We start from the raw sequence: 19,515 nt of genomic DNA on the forward strand, positions 1-19,515 counted from the left end.
ATCCATCGTCGCCGAAAATTGTCCTACAGGTAGCAATGTAAAGCCACAACCGGACACAAAACATGATGCATTCCCAACCTAACCAACTAAGCATCAACAACCCACTGACCCCTCCGTGGGTTGTTGATGCTTAGTGATTTCATGAAATCAATCATGAATTTTGCCAGATGCATGGTCATTTCAGCAACAATCACCACTCCTTACCCAGGGCAGGACGGAAACCGAAATCCCCCACCCAACCCAAAGGTCAAGGCCAATGCCAAGCAACGGAGACTTTAATGGGAGTGTGTCCCGAACATCTCGGGGAGATAACCCTGAAAATGCAAGGGTAGTGCTTATAACCATTTTCTAGGGCTTGCCTAGGGAAGCTAGCCCTCGATGCATGCAGCCCTGCATACAGAAGAACACCTGGCCACCATGACCAACCCACAAAGCTGGTACAGCCACACAGGGCAAAATTCAGACAGGAGAGCAAGGCTTGAGGTAACATGAAACCACAATGCACATCAAACAAAAACTGGGGTGGTGAGCCACTTGTGTGCTCGAGCTGGCTTCTTCTTCACCCTTTTGAGGGAGGGGGTGTTAACAAGTGGGCAAACTTAATTTGATATTGTTTCACCTATCTTTCTGGTTGCTCTCCACAGTCTTCTTGAGGTTATCTTGAGATGATTTCGGGGCTTTCAGTGTCCCCGCAGCCCGGTCCTCGACCAGGCCTCCACCCCTAGGAAGCAGCCCGTGACAGCTGACTAACACCCAGGTACCTATTTTACTGCTAGGTAACAAGGGCATTGGGTGAAAGAAACTCTGCCCATTGTTTCTCGCCGGCGCCTGGGATCGAACCCAGGACCACAGGATCACAAGTCCAGCGTGCTGTCCACTCGGCCGACCGGCTCCCCTCCACTCGGCCGACCAGCTCCCGTCGATGACAGACATGACATACTGTACTTTAAATGTGGAGTATTCACATGGCCATTGCTCCCTGTGCCTCTCTGAGGGGGCCAGGTTCTGGCTTGTGGTCCCCGGTAGGCACAGAACTCCCGTAACTGATGACCCCAAACTAATATAGCACATATCATTCTGGATAGCTTCAGGGAGCCGATGGGGCTCCCCACAGAAATGATGGTCAAGTGTGAACAGATAATGCTTAGAGCACAGAGTGTAAATAATATAATATGGGAGTATATAAGTACACATGTACAGTAGTAAAGCACCATTAAACTTACCATAGCAATCCTGCATTAATATTACCTCCTCTCGGTAACTATGCCGGTAAAATCCTCGCCTAGTATTATGTCACGGTAGCTGGCTAATATGTTTTGTGGATATGTTTAAAACCCCTTCTCCCTACTTTAATAAATATGTACAGCACTTATGATCTAGTTGTCCTGGACTTGAATAATATTACTTGGTTGCTAAGCCCTTGTTATATTGTTACAGTCTCAACTTTATGATACATTTATTTTAATTCCACCGCCAACTTTTGGAAACCGCTATTATACTGTTGTCATTAAATTCATTCATTGATTGTCAGAGTACAATATTGTTTGTTAGTTTATAAAGCAGCCCAGCAGGGATATAATTCCCAATAAATTAATGGTGCATACTGCCAATGGGCCACTCGTATTAGCAAAGAAAGCAGTGATAGTAGCAAACACGTGTGCATTATCCATATGCGGATACACATCACACTGGCTGAACCAAACCATCCAACATATAACCTGAGACTGCCTGACCTTAACACAAGGAGTTGAAGAAATACAACTGACAAAGCAAAATTTGGGGAAGAAGCAGTTTGGCAAAATAATGCCAAACTGCTGTAACAAGGCAGAGACCATGATATACCCCCCTTATCTGGCAAACCAAATATCTACCCCCAGAAGATCCTCATAAATGCAAAGGACTCATTCTTGGCCAAAAAGGACAAAGAAGAATGGAGCCAGAAAGGAATCTCTAGGACAAATAAACAAAATTTCCTTCCTGCAGTGAAGAGCATGAAATTCGTAAACATGAGCCAGAAGGAATGTCCTCCAAATTGTCCCATAAACATGAAGGATGAGCTTTGATTATCCTTTGGTTTATCAATATGGTTTATCCTTTGATTATCCCAAAGGATAAACTTGGCCCCAACACTACCATTATATTCACTAAGGAATCATGAATCAAATTGAGAGAATCCTCAACCAATACCTCAAGGCTAGGTTCTCAGAATGTTTGTTAATATGTTTATTGTTTGTGATGTGTGTCTATGTATGTATTAACACGATGTACTGAACGGGGTGAGAATAGCTTGAGCTACCTCATCCCTTTGTGTGTACTTTACATCAATAAACTTATTTCAATTTCAATTTCAAGGCTAGGCCTTTTAGAGCTATTGCCAGACGCATAAGTAAATGCCAGCCAAACAGATTGAACTCGTGGCCCAGTAGGGAAAAGAACAAAGGTAGGTCTGGTTTAGCAAAAGTCTGCTTTACCAAAGCCTCAAAAGTGTGTTTGGATGCCAGAAAACGGCATGCAGTAGAAGTTGAGACATGGGTGAGTGCGGTAACTATTACTAAACAACCAACAAAGTAAAACATGGCAACAAACCACCTGGACAAAGCCAAAACTCGCAATTTAATCGATAAACAAATAAATAGCAGAAAACACACGATGCAAGGTAGCGAGACCAATTCTCGCACACTAAATCGCGGAGAGTACAGATGAGGAAAGGTTTATGATGCCACGAAATTAAATAAAATGGGTTTTTATTCACCACCTAAGCAGAATCCCATAAACATGCAAGGCACACTTATAAACAAAGCCTAATAAATCTTTTTTAGTATGCACTGAATTTAATAAATTCAAATTAACAAGTCTGGCTTAAAGACCAATTACCCAAAACTACTCAAGACACAGTAGGCAATTTAGAAAAACCCAGAAAGGATATGTGGCACATACCTTTGGTGATAGTTTGATAGTAGATTTCTCTCCTTTTTTAAATCTCTCTAGTGCCCTTTCTAGGCCTTCTGGAATATTGTGCTCAGTTCCTTCACCAAGAGGGAATTTAGCATCTCTGTCATCAAATACTGTGCCATTCACTCTACCGATGACACACACTGTAATTATATTAACAAACAAGTAATAACCATTTTCAATTGTTATTTATTGTGCTGTTTATACCTTTTTATAATTACAATGTTCACAACCAAACTTAGAAACAGGCAAGTTCTTAGGATTTTAAAATTCGAGTAGATTCAAGATTTATCAATAAAGAACGTGTCAGTTTCAACAACAGATTGCAATTACAAAATCCCCAGCGAGAGTTGTGAACAAATGCATATTGGAGAAATTGGTAATTTTTTTATATATTACATAAAACAAAATAAATATAACCTTTGAACATGTGAATTATATGCATCGTTTGTTCACAAGAGATTATGGTTATGCAATTAATTAGAATACACTTAAATCAAGTTTAATTCAAATTTATTGATAAAACTCTAAACATTAGCCACAGACTGCACAAGTTGGTACCATTTATTGTTAGAAAAGTTACTAATCACGAGTGAACGGACAAACAAATTGCCTTCATGAAATTTCTGTGCCTGCATTGTGGACTTCCCATATTCTACAAACATCAGATACAATAGTAATGGTGGATTTGTATGTAGGTTGTGCACCTACAACGTTGTCTATAAATTATAAAAATTTGAGGAACGATCAAATTATGAATTACCCGGTAATAATAATTTGAAATTGTGCTTTGGGAATTATTTATTATTTTAAATGTTATAAAATCAATCTGTATTATAATATAGTGTCAGATCATTTGTTGTTGGTCATGATTAATAATGGTGATTAGACCTATATTGCTACTTAGTTAGAGCCAAGTTTTCTCTTCATCTTGAACTTGAGGATCAGACATCAACCCATCTCTCCACACAGATCTTAGTCCTGGCTCCCCGTCTCAGAGATCTGGTACTTTTTCTTCCCTCAAGTTTTTTACTTTATGTTTTCTTCTCACCTCTCTTCCTTGATTAGATTCTTTCTTAATGGCCAGAGTTTACCTTCAACATCGGTCAGTAGTATTTTAGCATTTCTAAGCACTTACACTATTTATTTAGCTCAGATCAAAGGTATTCTTAGGGGGGTGACTCTCCCATTCTCAAACCTGCCAATTTGCCTGTACTCAAGACACTGTTGTCTTGTCCGAGTTCAATATTGAGTTTGTTAGTTTATAAAGCAGCCAAAAAGGGACATCTTTCCAAATAAATTAATGGTGCATACTGCCTCCAACTACACATACAATTTTTGGCAAAGTTATATCAGTCCTATAGCTCCAGGGAGCTGAAGGGGCTCCTCACAGAAATACAGTAAAATAAATAATTATATTAATCTATATAAAATTTTGAATTACTCTTCTGTAAGAAACTTGCATGCTTACATGAAATATTTCAATGTTATTTGAACAAAAAGATCTAATTACAAATGCAATATCTCAGCATTCAGAGTAGAGAGCAGCAAATTTAATAAAATTTTGAATTTATAAATAATTACTTGTTAAAGCAAAATTGAAAATGTTTAATATTCTCTATAGAAATACATATATACATAATTCACTGACAATGAGTCACAATAACGTGGCTGATGATATGAAGACTAAACCACACACCAGAAAATGAGGAGACGACAACGTTTTGGTCCATCCTGGACCATTATTTATTAAGTCAATTGTGATGGGAACAAGGGAGGCATGAGCATTAAGTGAGACAAAGAGAGAGAGAGAGAGGTGAGGAGGAGGAAATTCTTAGAAGACGGTAAGAGCTCTAAATGCTCTAAACTTTTTATCAAACGTTACCTAACATAAGCATACCAATACTTTTTCTTTCTCTGTCTCTCTCCCTCTTTTTTCTTATGTTCCCATTCTTATACACATTATTACTCCCTTACACCTCCTTTATTACACCCATACCATCCGTACCTTTCGCTTTGCTCTTACCATCCTCTCAAGAATTTCCTCCTCACCTCTCTCTCTCGTCTAACTTAACGCTCGTGCCTGCCCTGGCTCCCATCACAATCTACTTGATAATGGTCCAGAACGGACAAAAATGTCGGCGTCTTCTCATTTTTTGGTGTGTGGTCGAGTTTCCATATACATAATTAATGTGTATGAACTTACCATCTACAATTGCACCATCATTTGGGGTCAAGTATCCTTCTCCAGCAACAATATTTCTTCGGATTATTCCCCCATCTTTTTTAGAACTGAGATCCTCACCATGCCACTCAAACAACTCTACCTTTAAATAACAAAATAACAATGCATGATACTGTATTATAGACAAACGCAGTGAAGTGTAATCAATGCTCCTACAAAAAGAAATAATTATAACCAAACGGGTAGAACACTTTGAAAGAAATGATATAATAACAGAAAGACAGCAGTTTTCAAATACTGAAGGAAGATCATGTGTAACATATCTACTTAGTTTCTATGACAAAGCCACACAGGTTTTACAAGAAAGGTATGGTTGAGTTGACTGCATTTATCTGGACTTAAAAAAAAAAATGTTAAGAGTGGTGTACCACAGGGTTCAGTTCTAGCCCCAGTAAAGTTCATTATTTATATGAATGATTACCAGAAGGAATGCAGAATTATATGAACATGTTTGCTAATGATGCTAAACTACTAGGGAAGGGGGGGGGGGGTGATAAACTCGACTACTGCCATGCCCTTCAAGGTGACCGGGACAAAAGTGTACGGAGCAACACTTTGCCGATGGAATTTTATTTTGTGAATAAATGAATTGTTATGGAATGTTGAAAAGGAGAAAATAGGCCCCACACAACATACAAATTAGGTGACAAGGCTTTAAAGGATTTTGATAAAGTAAAAGATCTATGGGTGGTCCTGGATAGAAAACTGTCACCTGAGAATCACAAAGAACATCGCGTGAGTAGCTTATGCAACACTTTCTAACTTCAGAATTCGTTTTACATACATGGATGGCAACATATTGAAGAAACTGTTCATGACCTTCTTGAGGCCAAAATTGGAATATGCAATGGTTGTATGGTGCCCACATCTCAAGAACCACATCAATAAAATAGAAAAGGTGAAAAGACATTCAACTAAATGGCTTCTGGAACTGTAAAACAAGAGCTATGAAGAGAGGATAAAGGTATTAAATAAATCACAGCTAGAAGACAGAAAAAAAAGCAGTGATATGATCACAACATATAAAAGAATAACAGGAATCGACAAAATTGGCAGAAGAAGAATTCTTGAAACCTTCATCTTCATGAACAAAAGGTCATGGACTCAAGCTAAGGAAACAAAGCTGCCAAAAAAACATTAGAAATTTCTCTTTAGCAAACAGTGGTAGTTGGAACAAGTTGGAGCAACGTTGGAACAAGTGAGTTGGTGGTGGAGGCCAAAACTGTCAATTGTTTGAAAGCATAACATGACAGTACAGTACTGGGAAGGTGGGACACCATGCGCATACCTTTCATCCACTAACTACATTTCGGTAATAACACCATGTACAGAATTCTCATCAACTTAACAGACGATTACATTTTTCAAACACACCTATGCAAGTTGATCCACCAGGCAGTTGAAAACTCAGCATTTCTCATTTCAATTTCACTTGTCAATTTTCTCTCTTTTTTTTTTTTTTTTTGTTTCTTTAGCAATACACCACTGACCTTAGTGATCCCAGAAGTTTGTAGCTAAGTCAGTTCTAGCCCAAATGTTTCAGTCTAGAAGGGAATTAGCACCATGCCAGTTGCTCATACGTCTGTGGTCCTTGGGGTATGGCTCACTCACTGCACAAAAAAAGGTCGATTCATTGCTAACAAACCAAGTTACCAATTTCAGCATCAACTTTCATCCCTTGGATTTGCAATTTGGACCATTGCAAATTGAATAAATAAGCTCTAAATGTTAACATCCAAGGTTCTGAAGTTCTCTCTTTGATAGTGGATGGAAGATATGCATGTCGTACACCTTTCTTATGAGAGGTTTAAACAGCAAATATCATAAATTTAATATTGGGTAATATTAGACTGTTAGACTGACTGCGAGTAAGACTGCCCTGGTCTTTTAATTTGTTTAACCACACGAGCGTGAAACAAAATAGCTTATGTTAAAACATCCAATAAGGGCAAAAAGTAGGGGAAATAAGCAAGTGTACAGGCAACTCGGCTATCTTGTGGGGATGCATTCCAAGACAACATGACAGACATTTAGTTAAGGATATTTTTTTTTTTAACTTGGAAAATAGGATGCATTCCAGGGCCATGAATTTTGATTACACAAAACTTTTAATTGGCACTAGATACTATATGCTGTGATATGTTCACATAAGCTAAGCGACGTTAACTGCTATATGTATAAAAACCACCAACCCAACTTTTTTAATTATATACAAAAAATTACTCCACATGGTTACAAATTCCCATTAACTCCACAAAATGGAAGCCGACATGGCATGAGCATTATAACAATAACTAGAACAACAGAAATTAACAATGAGGATATGAAGTGTCAGGACAAAACTATAAATTTTAGAAATTGACACTAAAAGTAGTTTTGTGGAAAACTCTGTAAATGTCAAGTCATTGAAGAGAATGTTTCTAGATGGCTTAGTAATTCTGAACAAATGAATGGTGATAAACTGGTGAGTTTGAGAGAAGGAAAAGGTGAGTAAAGCAGAGAAGATGGGCAGATAAGGTTGTGTGTGCACAAGTAGGTGTGTAAGTTCCAAGGAGGCAGTCTTTGCCATTTTAAGTGCTAATACCTGGAGATGACACCAGATTGCAGCATTTATTGTATCCAGGTGCCAGACTCAACGGCCATAGGAACTGGTGGAAAATAACATGATTTTAAAAATATTTCTAGGCACCTGGATACAAGTAGATTATAACAGAGAATTCCGATTTCTCATCCATCAACAGTTATCGACTACAGTAATAAGAGGGTAAGAACTCTGCAGCAGGCCACTCTTCGTTCCTTAATGTCTATACCAGAAGTTGAGAATTCAAATGAAATGCTGCTCCCTGATCTAGACAATAATGGGACAATATACACAGGAGATCTTAATGATAGACAATATGTTAAAAGATATTATGTATTGACAATAAGAACATATGCAAATTTATAAAATATGTATGTTGATACTGTATATTATGAATAACCTTTCTTATGGAAGGCAGACTTGATTATGTAATATGGAGGAACCTTGTACAAGATATTTTAGATTGCTCACATGTAAATCACTTGGTTAGCTATTATTTTAGAATTAATGCTTCCTACATGGTAAGATATTAGACAGAAAATAAATATACCACAGAGACTGCAGTACCACTATTAATTCAACCCATCCTCTTAAAATTACGTCGCTTTTGCTCGTTTGTCCGTATGGCCAAAAATGGACATAATTTAAAATGAAATCGGCTCACGAAAGTGACGTACTGTCCTGTTTTCCGTTTTGAGTCCTCTGGCTTACTCGATTAGGTTAGGAGAGGAACTTTTCAATTAATGGGTTTCAAGACGTTTTGAAACCTTAGAACTTTCTGCCCTCCTAACCTACCAGAGGACCCTTACCTTGCAGTTTGGAAAAAAAAATCCAAAATTTATTTTAAATTTTTTATTTTTAAATTATGTCCATTTTCGACCATATGGGCAAATGGCCAAATTCAGATGTAATTTGTAAGAGGACAGGTTGATTTTTATCATTGAGGGAAGATAACATCTTCCCTCAATGATAAAAATTAGGACCTAGTTGACAAAATTACTACCAATTAATTTTGAAACAGATCTCTTGGGAAATTCTTGAACGCATTGTCTAACAGATTCACATTTAGTTTTCAAGGGCAACTCTCACTCCAACTATTTAGATTAATGATTGGACTCAGTACACAACACTGTTTTGCTGAATGTTTTGCTCATATTTAAACTTTCCTCAAGCAGTTTTTATTGACATAGCAGCCTTGAATACTGCAAAGAAGGGAAATCATACCTAAAGCAGCTTGATGAGCTGTGAATACAGCGGTTAATTTCTGAAATGAATAAGGGTTATTTGTTGAACTGAGCAGCTTATGTACTGTTTAATGAGAATGCCATAATGATGATGATGATATGGTCCTTTGTTATACCGATAGTTGTTTATGAGCTGCTACCAGGTCTAATATGCAAGTCCTGCTTGAATGTGAACTACTATCTTTATACATAAAACACTGTCAGTCGATGTGCTACCCGTGCTACCCCGTATACCATAACCCCACATAACATATAGACGGGAATGCTCTAGACAACTATGAAACCTAGATATTTTGGAGCTCTGAGTTTCCTTAGGGACTCTGGGTAATTTTCTTCTCCCAGGAAGAAACTGGGAGAGATTAAGGAACTGGTGGGTTCTTGTTGGTGCCAATTATGGAATTATGATGGAATGTTCTACATAGCATTTATCCACTTTGTGAGTAATTATAATGCATCTCATACTGTATCCAGGTAGAACTGAAATCTTTTGAAACTGAAAAATAAGCTTATGCAAGTCATCTTAAGAGATCCAAAGCCCAAAAAGAATAGTAGCCAATATTGAGATCCAAGTTGTAAGTGCTTACCATATGATTGAATTTTGTCCATCAGCACATTTTTTTGTATCAAGGCATTGAGAAGCTCAAAGCCCCCTACATTGAGGTTACCTTGAGATGTTTAAAGGTAAAGCCTCTTATAAAATTTCAAACTAAACTGTCTCAAACGTTAGTTTTAGCGAGATCCATAGGAGAGAAAAATGTAATTATGCATTTTAGCTTTACAATGTAGCAAGCTCCAACAAATTAACCCGAGGGCCAAAATCTCTCCTGCGAGAACACCACGATAAACAATTTTTAAATAAAAATAATCATATTTTCCTCACTATTGCAAATGCAAATGTTCATACTGTGTGATATGAAATTAACTCACTTCAATTACTGCCCCCCCCCCCAAAAAAAGACACCATGCAATATGATGCCAACTAACCTCAAACACCAAAGTAGCATTGGGTGGAATTTTTGGTGGACTGCCTCGCTCCCCATACGCATATTCACTTTTGCATGTTAGTCTACTTATTTCTTCTTTCTTCATACTAGCCACACCCAAATCCCAAGCCTTGATAACTTCACCTGAAAAAAAGTATTATTTTTTTTTGAGTGCAAATCACTACACATAAGAAAATACTATTGTAGCATATGCTATCATTATCGTTCATCGATATACAGTACAAGCTTTCCTCGTCACATCACTTATCCCTATCGTCAATTTAGAGTTTTGATTTTGTTATGGGATTTTGTCTGTTCATTTATGGTGATACAGTAACACATCTTCCCATTCTGATACACAAACAGCTTACTTATGAAAGCCATTTTGGGAATTCATTCCATACATCAGTTGAGGACTTCTGTATGGCATAGCATTTTTGTAATTCCCAAGATCAGGTTTACCACAGAGGGAAACAGTGACATGTCCATTCTTCCTCTAATACTGTTCAAACTGAGCCAACAGCATAGTTCACAGTGAAATTGAAATAAGTTTATTGAGGTAAAATACACACAAAGGGATGAGGTAGCTCAAGCTATTCTCACCCCGTTCAGTACATCGTGTTAATACATACATAGACACACATCACAAACAATAAACATATTACCAAACATTCTGAGAGATAAACATATACATTCCTCCTTCACACAGTTCACAGTGATGTGCATTACACTGGTTATAATACAATTAGGAGCTGGTACTGTACACTTTACAGGTGCTAAAGGCAGATAATTGCCATCTGACCCTCTTTGGTCAAAAATGCATAATTTGACTGTACTTTACATAATGTTTATCAATAATCCAATTCATAACAATATTCTCTACCTTTGCCAAGAGTGAAATCAAAGCGTTCCCCCCTGTCACGACTAGAGTCAAATTTTGTTCCATCTTCAAGAGTGCCCACATAGTGGACAGATACACGATCACCTTGCAAGGGCCCTTCGTCTCCTTCTCCCAATTTTATAATCTGTAGACATTAATACAACAGGAATTATTCATATTAGATCATATTTATTTTTGAGAAACAATCCATTACCACCTCCATTTTGACAAGTAAATGAAAGGTGCCTCTAATAACTAACTTTGTGGCCATTTACTATAAAATGAAAATAGAGCTCTTGTATTTATACTACTAAAGGTGACCGAAGTCCTTATTTTCCCAAAATATTAGTCAATTACATAAATAATATAAAGATTATAATATCCAGAGCTGTACATGACATACTATGATTTAATCACTTTTTTAAAAGCAGAGAAGGAACTTTAAACAAAAGGCTTTGCGCATAAATTAAAAGCTTCATGAGCAATGTACTCATTTACTGTACTTCCTTAAGAAAAGTTATATTGTTGTCATGGACAGGACTGCAAACAGAAAGCAAGTCAGCATGTCAAGCAAATGCAACAGGGAACTCGATTCAACCTAGAATGACCTTGTTCAGCTACACTCAAGGCCCTTTCCAGTGCTACTTGGTACCAGCAAGAGACCCTGCTAATCGCTAGCTGATCTACACACCTGCAACACCATCAACAGGTGGCAGCACCTACTTGTCAATAATTGTTCACCTTCTACTCTGTCAAGAACCACCTGTAAAGTTGGACAAAATCTAGACTGAAGAACAAAAAAGAAAAAAAAAAGAAAAAAGAAAAGAAACAGCATTGAATGTAATGAAATGCCATTTTCTGGGTAGAGCCCTGGAGGCTCCCTGAAGCTATTGGACTGATTAACTAATATTAGTACGGAGCTTCAGTCATATGGAGTTGTCATAGCTACCGGAGACCAATAGCCAGAACATGGTCCCCTCAGAGGTGCAGGGAGCAATGGCCCATGAAACTCCCTTGCAAGAAAGTTTTCATGTCTGCCATTGACTGGGGTTAGGCACCCAGAGAGGTAGGCTCCCCAAAACAGACCCCAACTGGTAGAAAAACTGCAGCCAGAGACCGAACAAAGGCTAGAAACTTCCCCCCCAAAACAAACAAGGAACATGTCATCACACCACTCACCTCTCATTTGCACCCCCTGGAGGGTCCCAACCCACTGAGCCAGCTGCCAGACCATTAGTTCGGAGACTGACTAAATGGAACAAAAACCACCGACTGGAGGTAGGGAGGGTGCCAGGGAGCCTCCGGGGCTCTACCCAGAAAATGGCGTTTCATTACATTCAACGCTGGTGTTACAGTTATCTCCTGCATAGCAGTAGATTCTGCCTGTTCCTCACCACCTCCATATCAGCATGCTCCAACATCAAAAAACAACAACAATACATGCCAGAATATATTGTCGACACGCCTTCCCCACCCCCCTCCACCCTACCTCCCACGAGAGACAGTGCACCTGCCGTCTCACCAGCTCACCCGACACCAAACAAACTATCACGATGGTCGTTATATTGCCGGTTCCTCGTCTACAACTCCAGCATTTGCGCCAAAATGACATCACAGCCCATATAAAAAGGACTTGCCAGCGTTCAGCGCAGCAGATTACCCTTCTAGTGCTCATTGCTTCTGCACCTATCCTCACCTACGGGGCGAGGATAGATGCAGGATTTGTTTTAAAGACGGCTTGACCATTATGTTAATCTTTTCCATGCCACCTTTTCTTTAATAATCAGTGCTTTAAGAGATATTGTTCCCTCCGTGCGCCGCCGTAAATGCACCTTAACCAACATACTGTATAGTACTCACCTCCTTTATAATGCCGCCATCTTGGTTGGGTGAGAGATCAATTTTAATTTTATCTGGTTCCTCACCACCCATTATCACCAGTTTTTACACCCTGCAAAAGTTGTATATACAGCAAGAAGGCATTTGGGAAAATAAAATAGCAGTTATAATACACAAGATATTACATATTTTGTTCAATTATCATAAAGGTAAATTATTAAAATACATTAGGTGAATAGAGTACTATATTTAAATGATATAAATACTTAAAGTTCAGGGGGTGGTAGTGACAAAGCAAGATGAGAATGACAAAATATAAAAGGATATATATTAGCTGGTACCATATAGTACCTGTATATACTAACGTATTGCAATGCTTCACAGTACTGTACTGAATATACAAGTGTGAAGAGATTAAGATTTAATTGATGTGTTCGAAACAGTCACTGCAGGGATGACAAAAATGCAATACAGTACTGTATATTCATTATAAAATGACATGACCCCAAAAAAGTAACGATCAAAGTTCTTGTAGTGTATACTAATATGTACAGCTATGTTAATGATACAGATAAAACATTTTCCTACAGTATTGCCAAGGAAAATAGGACAAGATTGCACAGTTGAAAAGTAATTGAAAATGGAAATACTCATTTTATAATGATATACAGTATGACCAAAAATAAAAAACTTACATTTACCAAAATCTCTATAATTATGCCAATAATATAAATAATAAATATTACTACAGTATTAACACTTTCGCGCTCTCGGCGCTCAAAAAAAAATAATACCCCAGATGCTTTCGGCACTTCGCGCGCCTACGCGGTAAGACCGAAAAGTGTACACTCTTTTGACTGTCCTGACAATAATTGAAGGCGCACGTATTTAAATTTGGTATCACTGTGTTCGCAATGAAATTGTCTATAAGAGCATACCTATAAAATGCCGCCCAAGCATAAGGAGTATCAACACCAAATAAAAAACTATGCAGATCACTCGCCGAGAGCGCCAAACAGCAACAAAATGTTTCCACTCTCTTAATGGTTGCGAAGCCTACATTTGTCCTACATCGCTAATTTTGATATCATTGGAATCGCAATAAAATTCTCTACGCGGACATATGCATATGAATGTTTAATATAGGTAATTGCCCACCCGCAAGAGTGTGTGAAGTGGAGAGTAGTTAGCCGCGAGCGCACTGGCGAAAACACAGGGGGGAAATCATGCTTGGAAAGTTTATACGTTTCCTGACCCTACTTTTCTATGTACGTATTTCTTTTTTATACCAATGTGTTCGCAATAAAATTTTCTATAAGATGAACTGTATAACATTTGTACAAAGCATGTGTAAGAGAAGCGCCAAATATAGAACCACGTCGCTCAGTATGCGTTCGCGGCAGAAACGAACGCATTGTTTTCGTTCGTTTGATGTTTGTCATGTTTATACTTGTTGAAACATTTTATAATTTGTATGACAGTGATCGCAGTAAAATTCCCTACACAGACATATACATAACACATACAAATATTTCCCACGTGTTGGATATATCAACGGCTATAGGGAACCCACTGCCACACGCTCGCCACACCCCCAAACATACTTTGTGTATTTTTTTTTTTACTCATAGAAGTTTATGTGATATAATATTCATTCTGGTACCAAAACATTCGCAAATAAATTCTCTACAAAACAAAAGTATCCCCATCCATTTCGGTTAAAAAATGGAATTTATAGAAATATTTTTTTGATGGACGAGAAAAGTAGGCAGTTATGCGGAATCGTAAGAGAAAACGGCGACGAGTTATCTCTAATATAAAGCGCGAAAGTGTTAATGCTAATGAAAATAAAATGTGATCAAACCTAATAAAATTTGGAAATACAGTGGGGGCCTCGATTTACGATGGTAATCTGCTCCCAGCGTCCTATCGTAAGTCAAAATATCGTAAGTCGAAGCGATTTTTCCCATAAGAAATAAAGGGAATTGAATTAATCCGTTCCACACCCCCAAAAATATTAATTTAAAAATACATTTTATACTGAATACAATTTTTTTCTCTAACTACAATACAGTACATATGTTTATCTTACTTTATGGAGGACTCATGATGGCGTATGGAAGATGGTGATGAGGGGGGAGGAGGAGAAGTGTTACTGTTTGGAAGGGAAGTCCCCTTCCATTATAACATCAGGCAGTGATGATTTCTCTGGGGCACACTCTCCTACATTTTCCCTGCTTACCATTAGGACCTGGTTGTGGTTCACTGCTTCTTTGCCTCACTAAAAATTTTTCTAGCGAAACTTTTTTTTCCCTTCGTTTTAACATTTGTCTATAGTGAGGCATCACAGTATCATTAAAAAGGCTATGGCAACAGCCTACTACAGCTTGCTCTGGATGAGTTGTTTCAATAAAAGTTTGCATTTCTCCCCAGTCTACACCACTTCCTAATTGTTGAGGAAAGGACATTCTGTTCTGCCTCTTTCCCTGAAGAAATTTGCTCATCTGCCTCTATGGTCATTCTCACATGTGTTTTCATATGTTGAACCTTACCACTGACTTTCTTGGGACCCATGGCATATATATAATAATCAGTTTTATGTTCAAAAAGCAAAAAAAAAAAATGGAATTTCTTATAAGCATGATCGTCACTAAGTGGGCGACTAATAAACTGAGGCAGGTCAGCCAGCGCGACCATGAACCATGCGCTCGGTCGACCCAAACGTGTATCAATGAATATCGTTAGTCAACGACACTATCTTAAGTCGAGTCGCATTTTCCGATCAAGTTTATATCTTGACTCTAAATTATCGCAAGTTGGGGCAATCATAAGTCGAGGTGCCACTGTATTAGTGAATTTATTTTATAGCAAAATATATTATGACAAAAAATGCACATTTATCAAAACTATACAAATCCTTGTATAATTACCTAACTAATACTTATAAATAAAATAGTTTCCTACAATATCGTACTTGATTTTGGTGTCCAGGAGCTGGAAATAAGGCCGATTTCAGTACCAGTCTCGGAAACAATTTATTGCTCAAATGCACCTTTCTAGGTGTCTAACCCCATGTCAGTCAGCAGTTTAAGGATCATACATCCTAAAAAGAAGAGAACAAAATTACATTAAATTAAATATAACCCCTATAATTTCATAAAAAAAAACTTTTTAACTATACTGTACTTGTACATCAAATCCTGGACAAATGTTATACTGTACAGTATTTATTTTAACAGGAGTCTTTCAAATAACCTTCATTTTCCATTTAGGGAGCCGGTCGGCCGAGTGGACAGCACGCTGGACTTGTGATCCTGCAGTCCCGGGTTCGATCCCGGGCGCCAGTGAGAAACAATGGGCAGAGTTTCTTTCACCCTATGCCCCTGTTACCTAGCAGTAAAATAGGTACCTGGGTGTTAGTCATCTGTCACGGGCTGCTTCCTGGGGGTGGAGGGCTGGTCGAGGACCGGGCCGCGGGGACACTAAAGCCCCGAAATCATCTCAAGATAACCTCTCAAGATACATTCTATGTTTCTGGAGTATATTTAAATAGTTCTTGTCACTTTTGTTTTTTGTTGTATGAACTGAAGCAGATGCAATATGCACATTTGTATACTAATGTCCAGAGACCAGATACTTTACTTTAAACCTTTAAAAAAAAAAAAAGTCTTAAGACAAGCAAACCATTCCACCCACTGGAAGAGGAGGAGGATGGTGTGAATGATAAATATTTCAAATTATGAAACGAGCTCACCACAAATGCAAGTTTAGCTTAGACTGTACTTGTAGTGCACAATAACTTGTGATAGTTCTCGAACCCATTGATGACAAAAACAATGTACAGTACATTAAACTGTGTAACTAGCTTTAAGATTTTTTTTTTTTTATATATACAGTATACAAGAGTTCTTACATTCTTGTACAGCCACTAGCATGCATAGTATCAGGCAGGTTCTTAATCCTAATTTTTTCCCTTGGCGCTCAGTCAATCCTCCCTGGCCAGGATACGAACCCAGGCCAAAGCGTTCGCAAAGCGCCGGACGAGTGTCTTACCACTGCGCCACAAAGACTTGCAAGACTATAACTTGCTTAGCTAAATGAATTTTTGGGGTAATTTCCTGAGCCCATTGTATGCCTCTGTAACCTTTTCCACAACCGCCCACAGGATGGGTATGGGGTGTATAATAAGTGAACTAAACTATAAAACTAGGTGAGCAGCAATGTAACTTCTACAGTGTACTGTACTTCTAGATATTAAAAGATTTGTCCCATAATAGATGATCCTTTGTGGTTAGGTCAGGATAGGCTTCCTTGGGAGTCATCGTTACAAACCACATCATCAAATTTGCAGATGATAAATATTTATGGTAAAGTGGGAAATGATAATGATATTGGTGCCTTGCAAAGAGATCTACATGAACTCCACAAATGGTCAGATGACTGGTAAATGCTTTTTAATATCAACAAATGCAAAACCTTACATTGGGGCATAGCAACCCATGCCACACCTTCGAAATCAATGCCATTACATAACAGCAGCCTGATGAAGGAAAGGCCCTAGGAGTCAAAATCTACCACTCATTAAAAGTTGTACAACAAGTAGGAGCCGCTATCAGAAAAACTAATCAAACCCTTAGAATAATCAAGCATACTTCTGAATTTAAGGAAAAGAAGATGGTAATTCAACTGTATAAATATCTGGTGCTGCATGTCATTTGGATTATTGAAGCCAAGCGTGGAGACCTTACTTTCAGAAGGACATAGCTGCTCTGGAGAAGGTGCAGCACCGGGCAACAAAAGTAATTCCAGAGATAAGTCAACTCTCATATCAGAAACGGTTGAGGGCCACAGGGCTAACAACACTGCAAACCAGGCATGACAGGGTGAAACTCATTGAAACTTTTAAAATACTAAACAAGTTGGAGGATGTTGATTCTGACAATTTCTTCAAAAGTCCAGATACTCGTCTAGTTGCACTTGTGTGAGTTGAACTTTGGCTCTTTGGTCCCGCCTTTCGACTGTCGGACATAACACAAACAAGGAGCAATGGTTTCAAGCAACAATATAGAACTGAGAACAAGAGATGCTTTTTCACCCACATGGTAATAAACCCATGGAACTGCCTACCTGTCAAAACCACAAACGCCAAAAGCCTGGACTGTTTTCTAAGAGAAGTTCCGGATCAGCCGGGCTGTGGTGGGTATGTGGGCCTGCAGGCCGCTCCAAGCAACAGCCTGGTGGACCAAACTCTCAAGTCGAGCCTGGCCTCAGGCCGGGCTTGGGGAGTAGAAGAACTCCCAGAACCCCATCAACCAGGTATCTGTTAGGTTTTAAAATCCAACCGGAGATGATCAAGGCAAATGGGGGGGGGGCCTTCGACAAGCCGCCAACTTCCTATCCTCGTCGAGGCGACTAGTGTTAGTGGCCCTTAGGTAAATTGGGTAAATCAGGTTTCACCACCTTCTGATGGTCTGATCTTCTGATGGTTTGATCATTATAGGCTCATTCACATTTGTCTAAGCTTGGTATGGTTAGATTAGCTAAGGTTAGGTTCAAAAGCATGTAAGGCTACTGCATATAGATGCCAGGAAAGATTTCACAGCATCAAATTACCTTCCCTGTCCAACCAGATGCTCTTGTGGGACTTAAAATATATTTCCTCAACATCAGGTTTCCTTTAAATATTCTGCACTTATTGGTTTTTACAACAAGAAAGTTCAATAACAAACGTGCTACAAGTTCATCAGAAAGCACAACGAACTTTTGTGTATCAATTGGACACATTGTGGGGGAAAGGTTTCCTCACACCTGATGCCTCTGTTCACCTAGCAGCAAGTATTATGGCGAGTTGGGAGACCCTCCATAGTTGCCTCCAAGGCAAGGGTGGTCGCTGCCATAGGCAACTCTATAAAAATTTACCCGAATTTATCCAAGCGCCACTAATACCAGTAGCCTCAATGAGGACAGAAAGCCAGCGGCTTGTCAAAGTTCCCCACATTTTTGCCCTGATGATTTTTTCTAGCTTAAGTTTAAGCAAGTTTCCTGCCCAAAGAACAAGTAATGCATCACTAAGGTTCATTACACCTCAGACAACGTTAACAAGCCAACTGCTCACTTTCTTCTTTATAATACAACTAACATGTTTAGGAAGGCATCGTGTTGTTGTACCCAACTTTGCTCACATACTGAATATTTAGAGAATTATAAACACGTTATCCCTAACAACCGTTCATCATAATCTTGTGCGACATGTTAGAAGAATGGTAATAAATAGCGTATAGCAAACAATGCCGTAACTGTCACATGTGGTCTACACATATATAGTGCCAAACACACCTGTGACAAGTCACAGTTGTGTAGGAGCGTGGTGGCCCCGGGTGTGTGTGGTAGTGGTGGTAGAGGCAGCCACCACACACCTCTGGGGCCCACACGCCGCCTCTATCATCACCTCTCTACCTATTATGGCGGCTTGTGTGGGAGGAATAACGTGCTGATGATCCTGGCCGTCCTGTCAGCGTCCACCCCGAGCACTGCTCCCACCTGCCTGCCTGCCTGCCTGCCCTCCGCCACACGCTAACCTCCTCTCTCCTCGCCTCCTGGCTTACCACTCCCGGCACGCGCGTTATGGCACCTATACTAACTTATTGACTATAACTAAATACACTTTAGTCCTGAGGACAGTCCAGGACTAAAGTATATTATCTGTGTTTGTACACTTGAGAAGTTAGCTTCGCCTGTCCTAAGCTGTTACCCAGGAGCAGTTGCTGACATTAGCGCTCGCTGCCCACCTC

General features: G+C 39.0%; 1 protein-coding gene across 7 annotated transcripts in view; it reads right to left on the minus strand.

The window, feature by feature from the left end:
• LOC123773735 (peptidyl-prolyl cis-trans isomerase FKBP4) overlaps positions 1 to 19,515 on the minus strand; it is a 31,738-nt gene extending 12,223 nt beyond the window's left edge. The window contains exons 1-7 of one of the 7 annotated variants that reach the window (XM_045767609.2): positions 19,181 to 19,515; positions 15,699 to 15,827; positions 12,746 to 12,836; positions 10,889 to 11,030; positions 10,007 to 10,149; positions 5,159 to 5,279; positions 2,938 to 3,095 (exon numbers count right to left, since the gene is read on the minus strand). In XM_045767609.2, the coding sequence (XP_045623565.2) occupies positions 2,938 to 3,095; positions 5,159 to 5,279; positions 10,007 to 10,149; positions 10,889 to 11,030; positions 12,746 to 12,817 (636 nt within the window). In that variant the 5' untranslated portion in view covers positions 12,818 to 12,836; positions 15,699 to 15,827; positions 19,181 to 19,515. Of the gene's footprint in view, positions 1 to 2,937; positions 3,096 to 5,158; positions 5,280 to 10,006; positions 10,150 to 10,888; positions 11,031 to 12,745; positions 12,837 to 15,698; positions 15,828 to 15,979; positions 16,351 to 19,180 lie in introns of those variants that run through there. The other 6 variants (XM_045767612.2, XM_045767610.2, XM_069312380.1 and 3 more) reach the window with 6 other exon arrangements.

The sequence above is a fragment of the Procambarus clarkii genome, chromosome 72, assembly GCF_040958095.1.
Source record: "Procambarus clarkii isolate CNS0578487 chromosome 72, FALCON_Pclarkii_2.0, whole genome shotgun sequence".
Classification (NCBI taxonomy): Eukaryota; Metazoa; Arthropoda; class Malacostraca; order Decapoda; family Cambaridae; genus Procambarus; species Procambarus clarkii.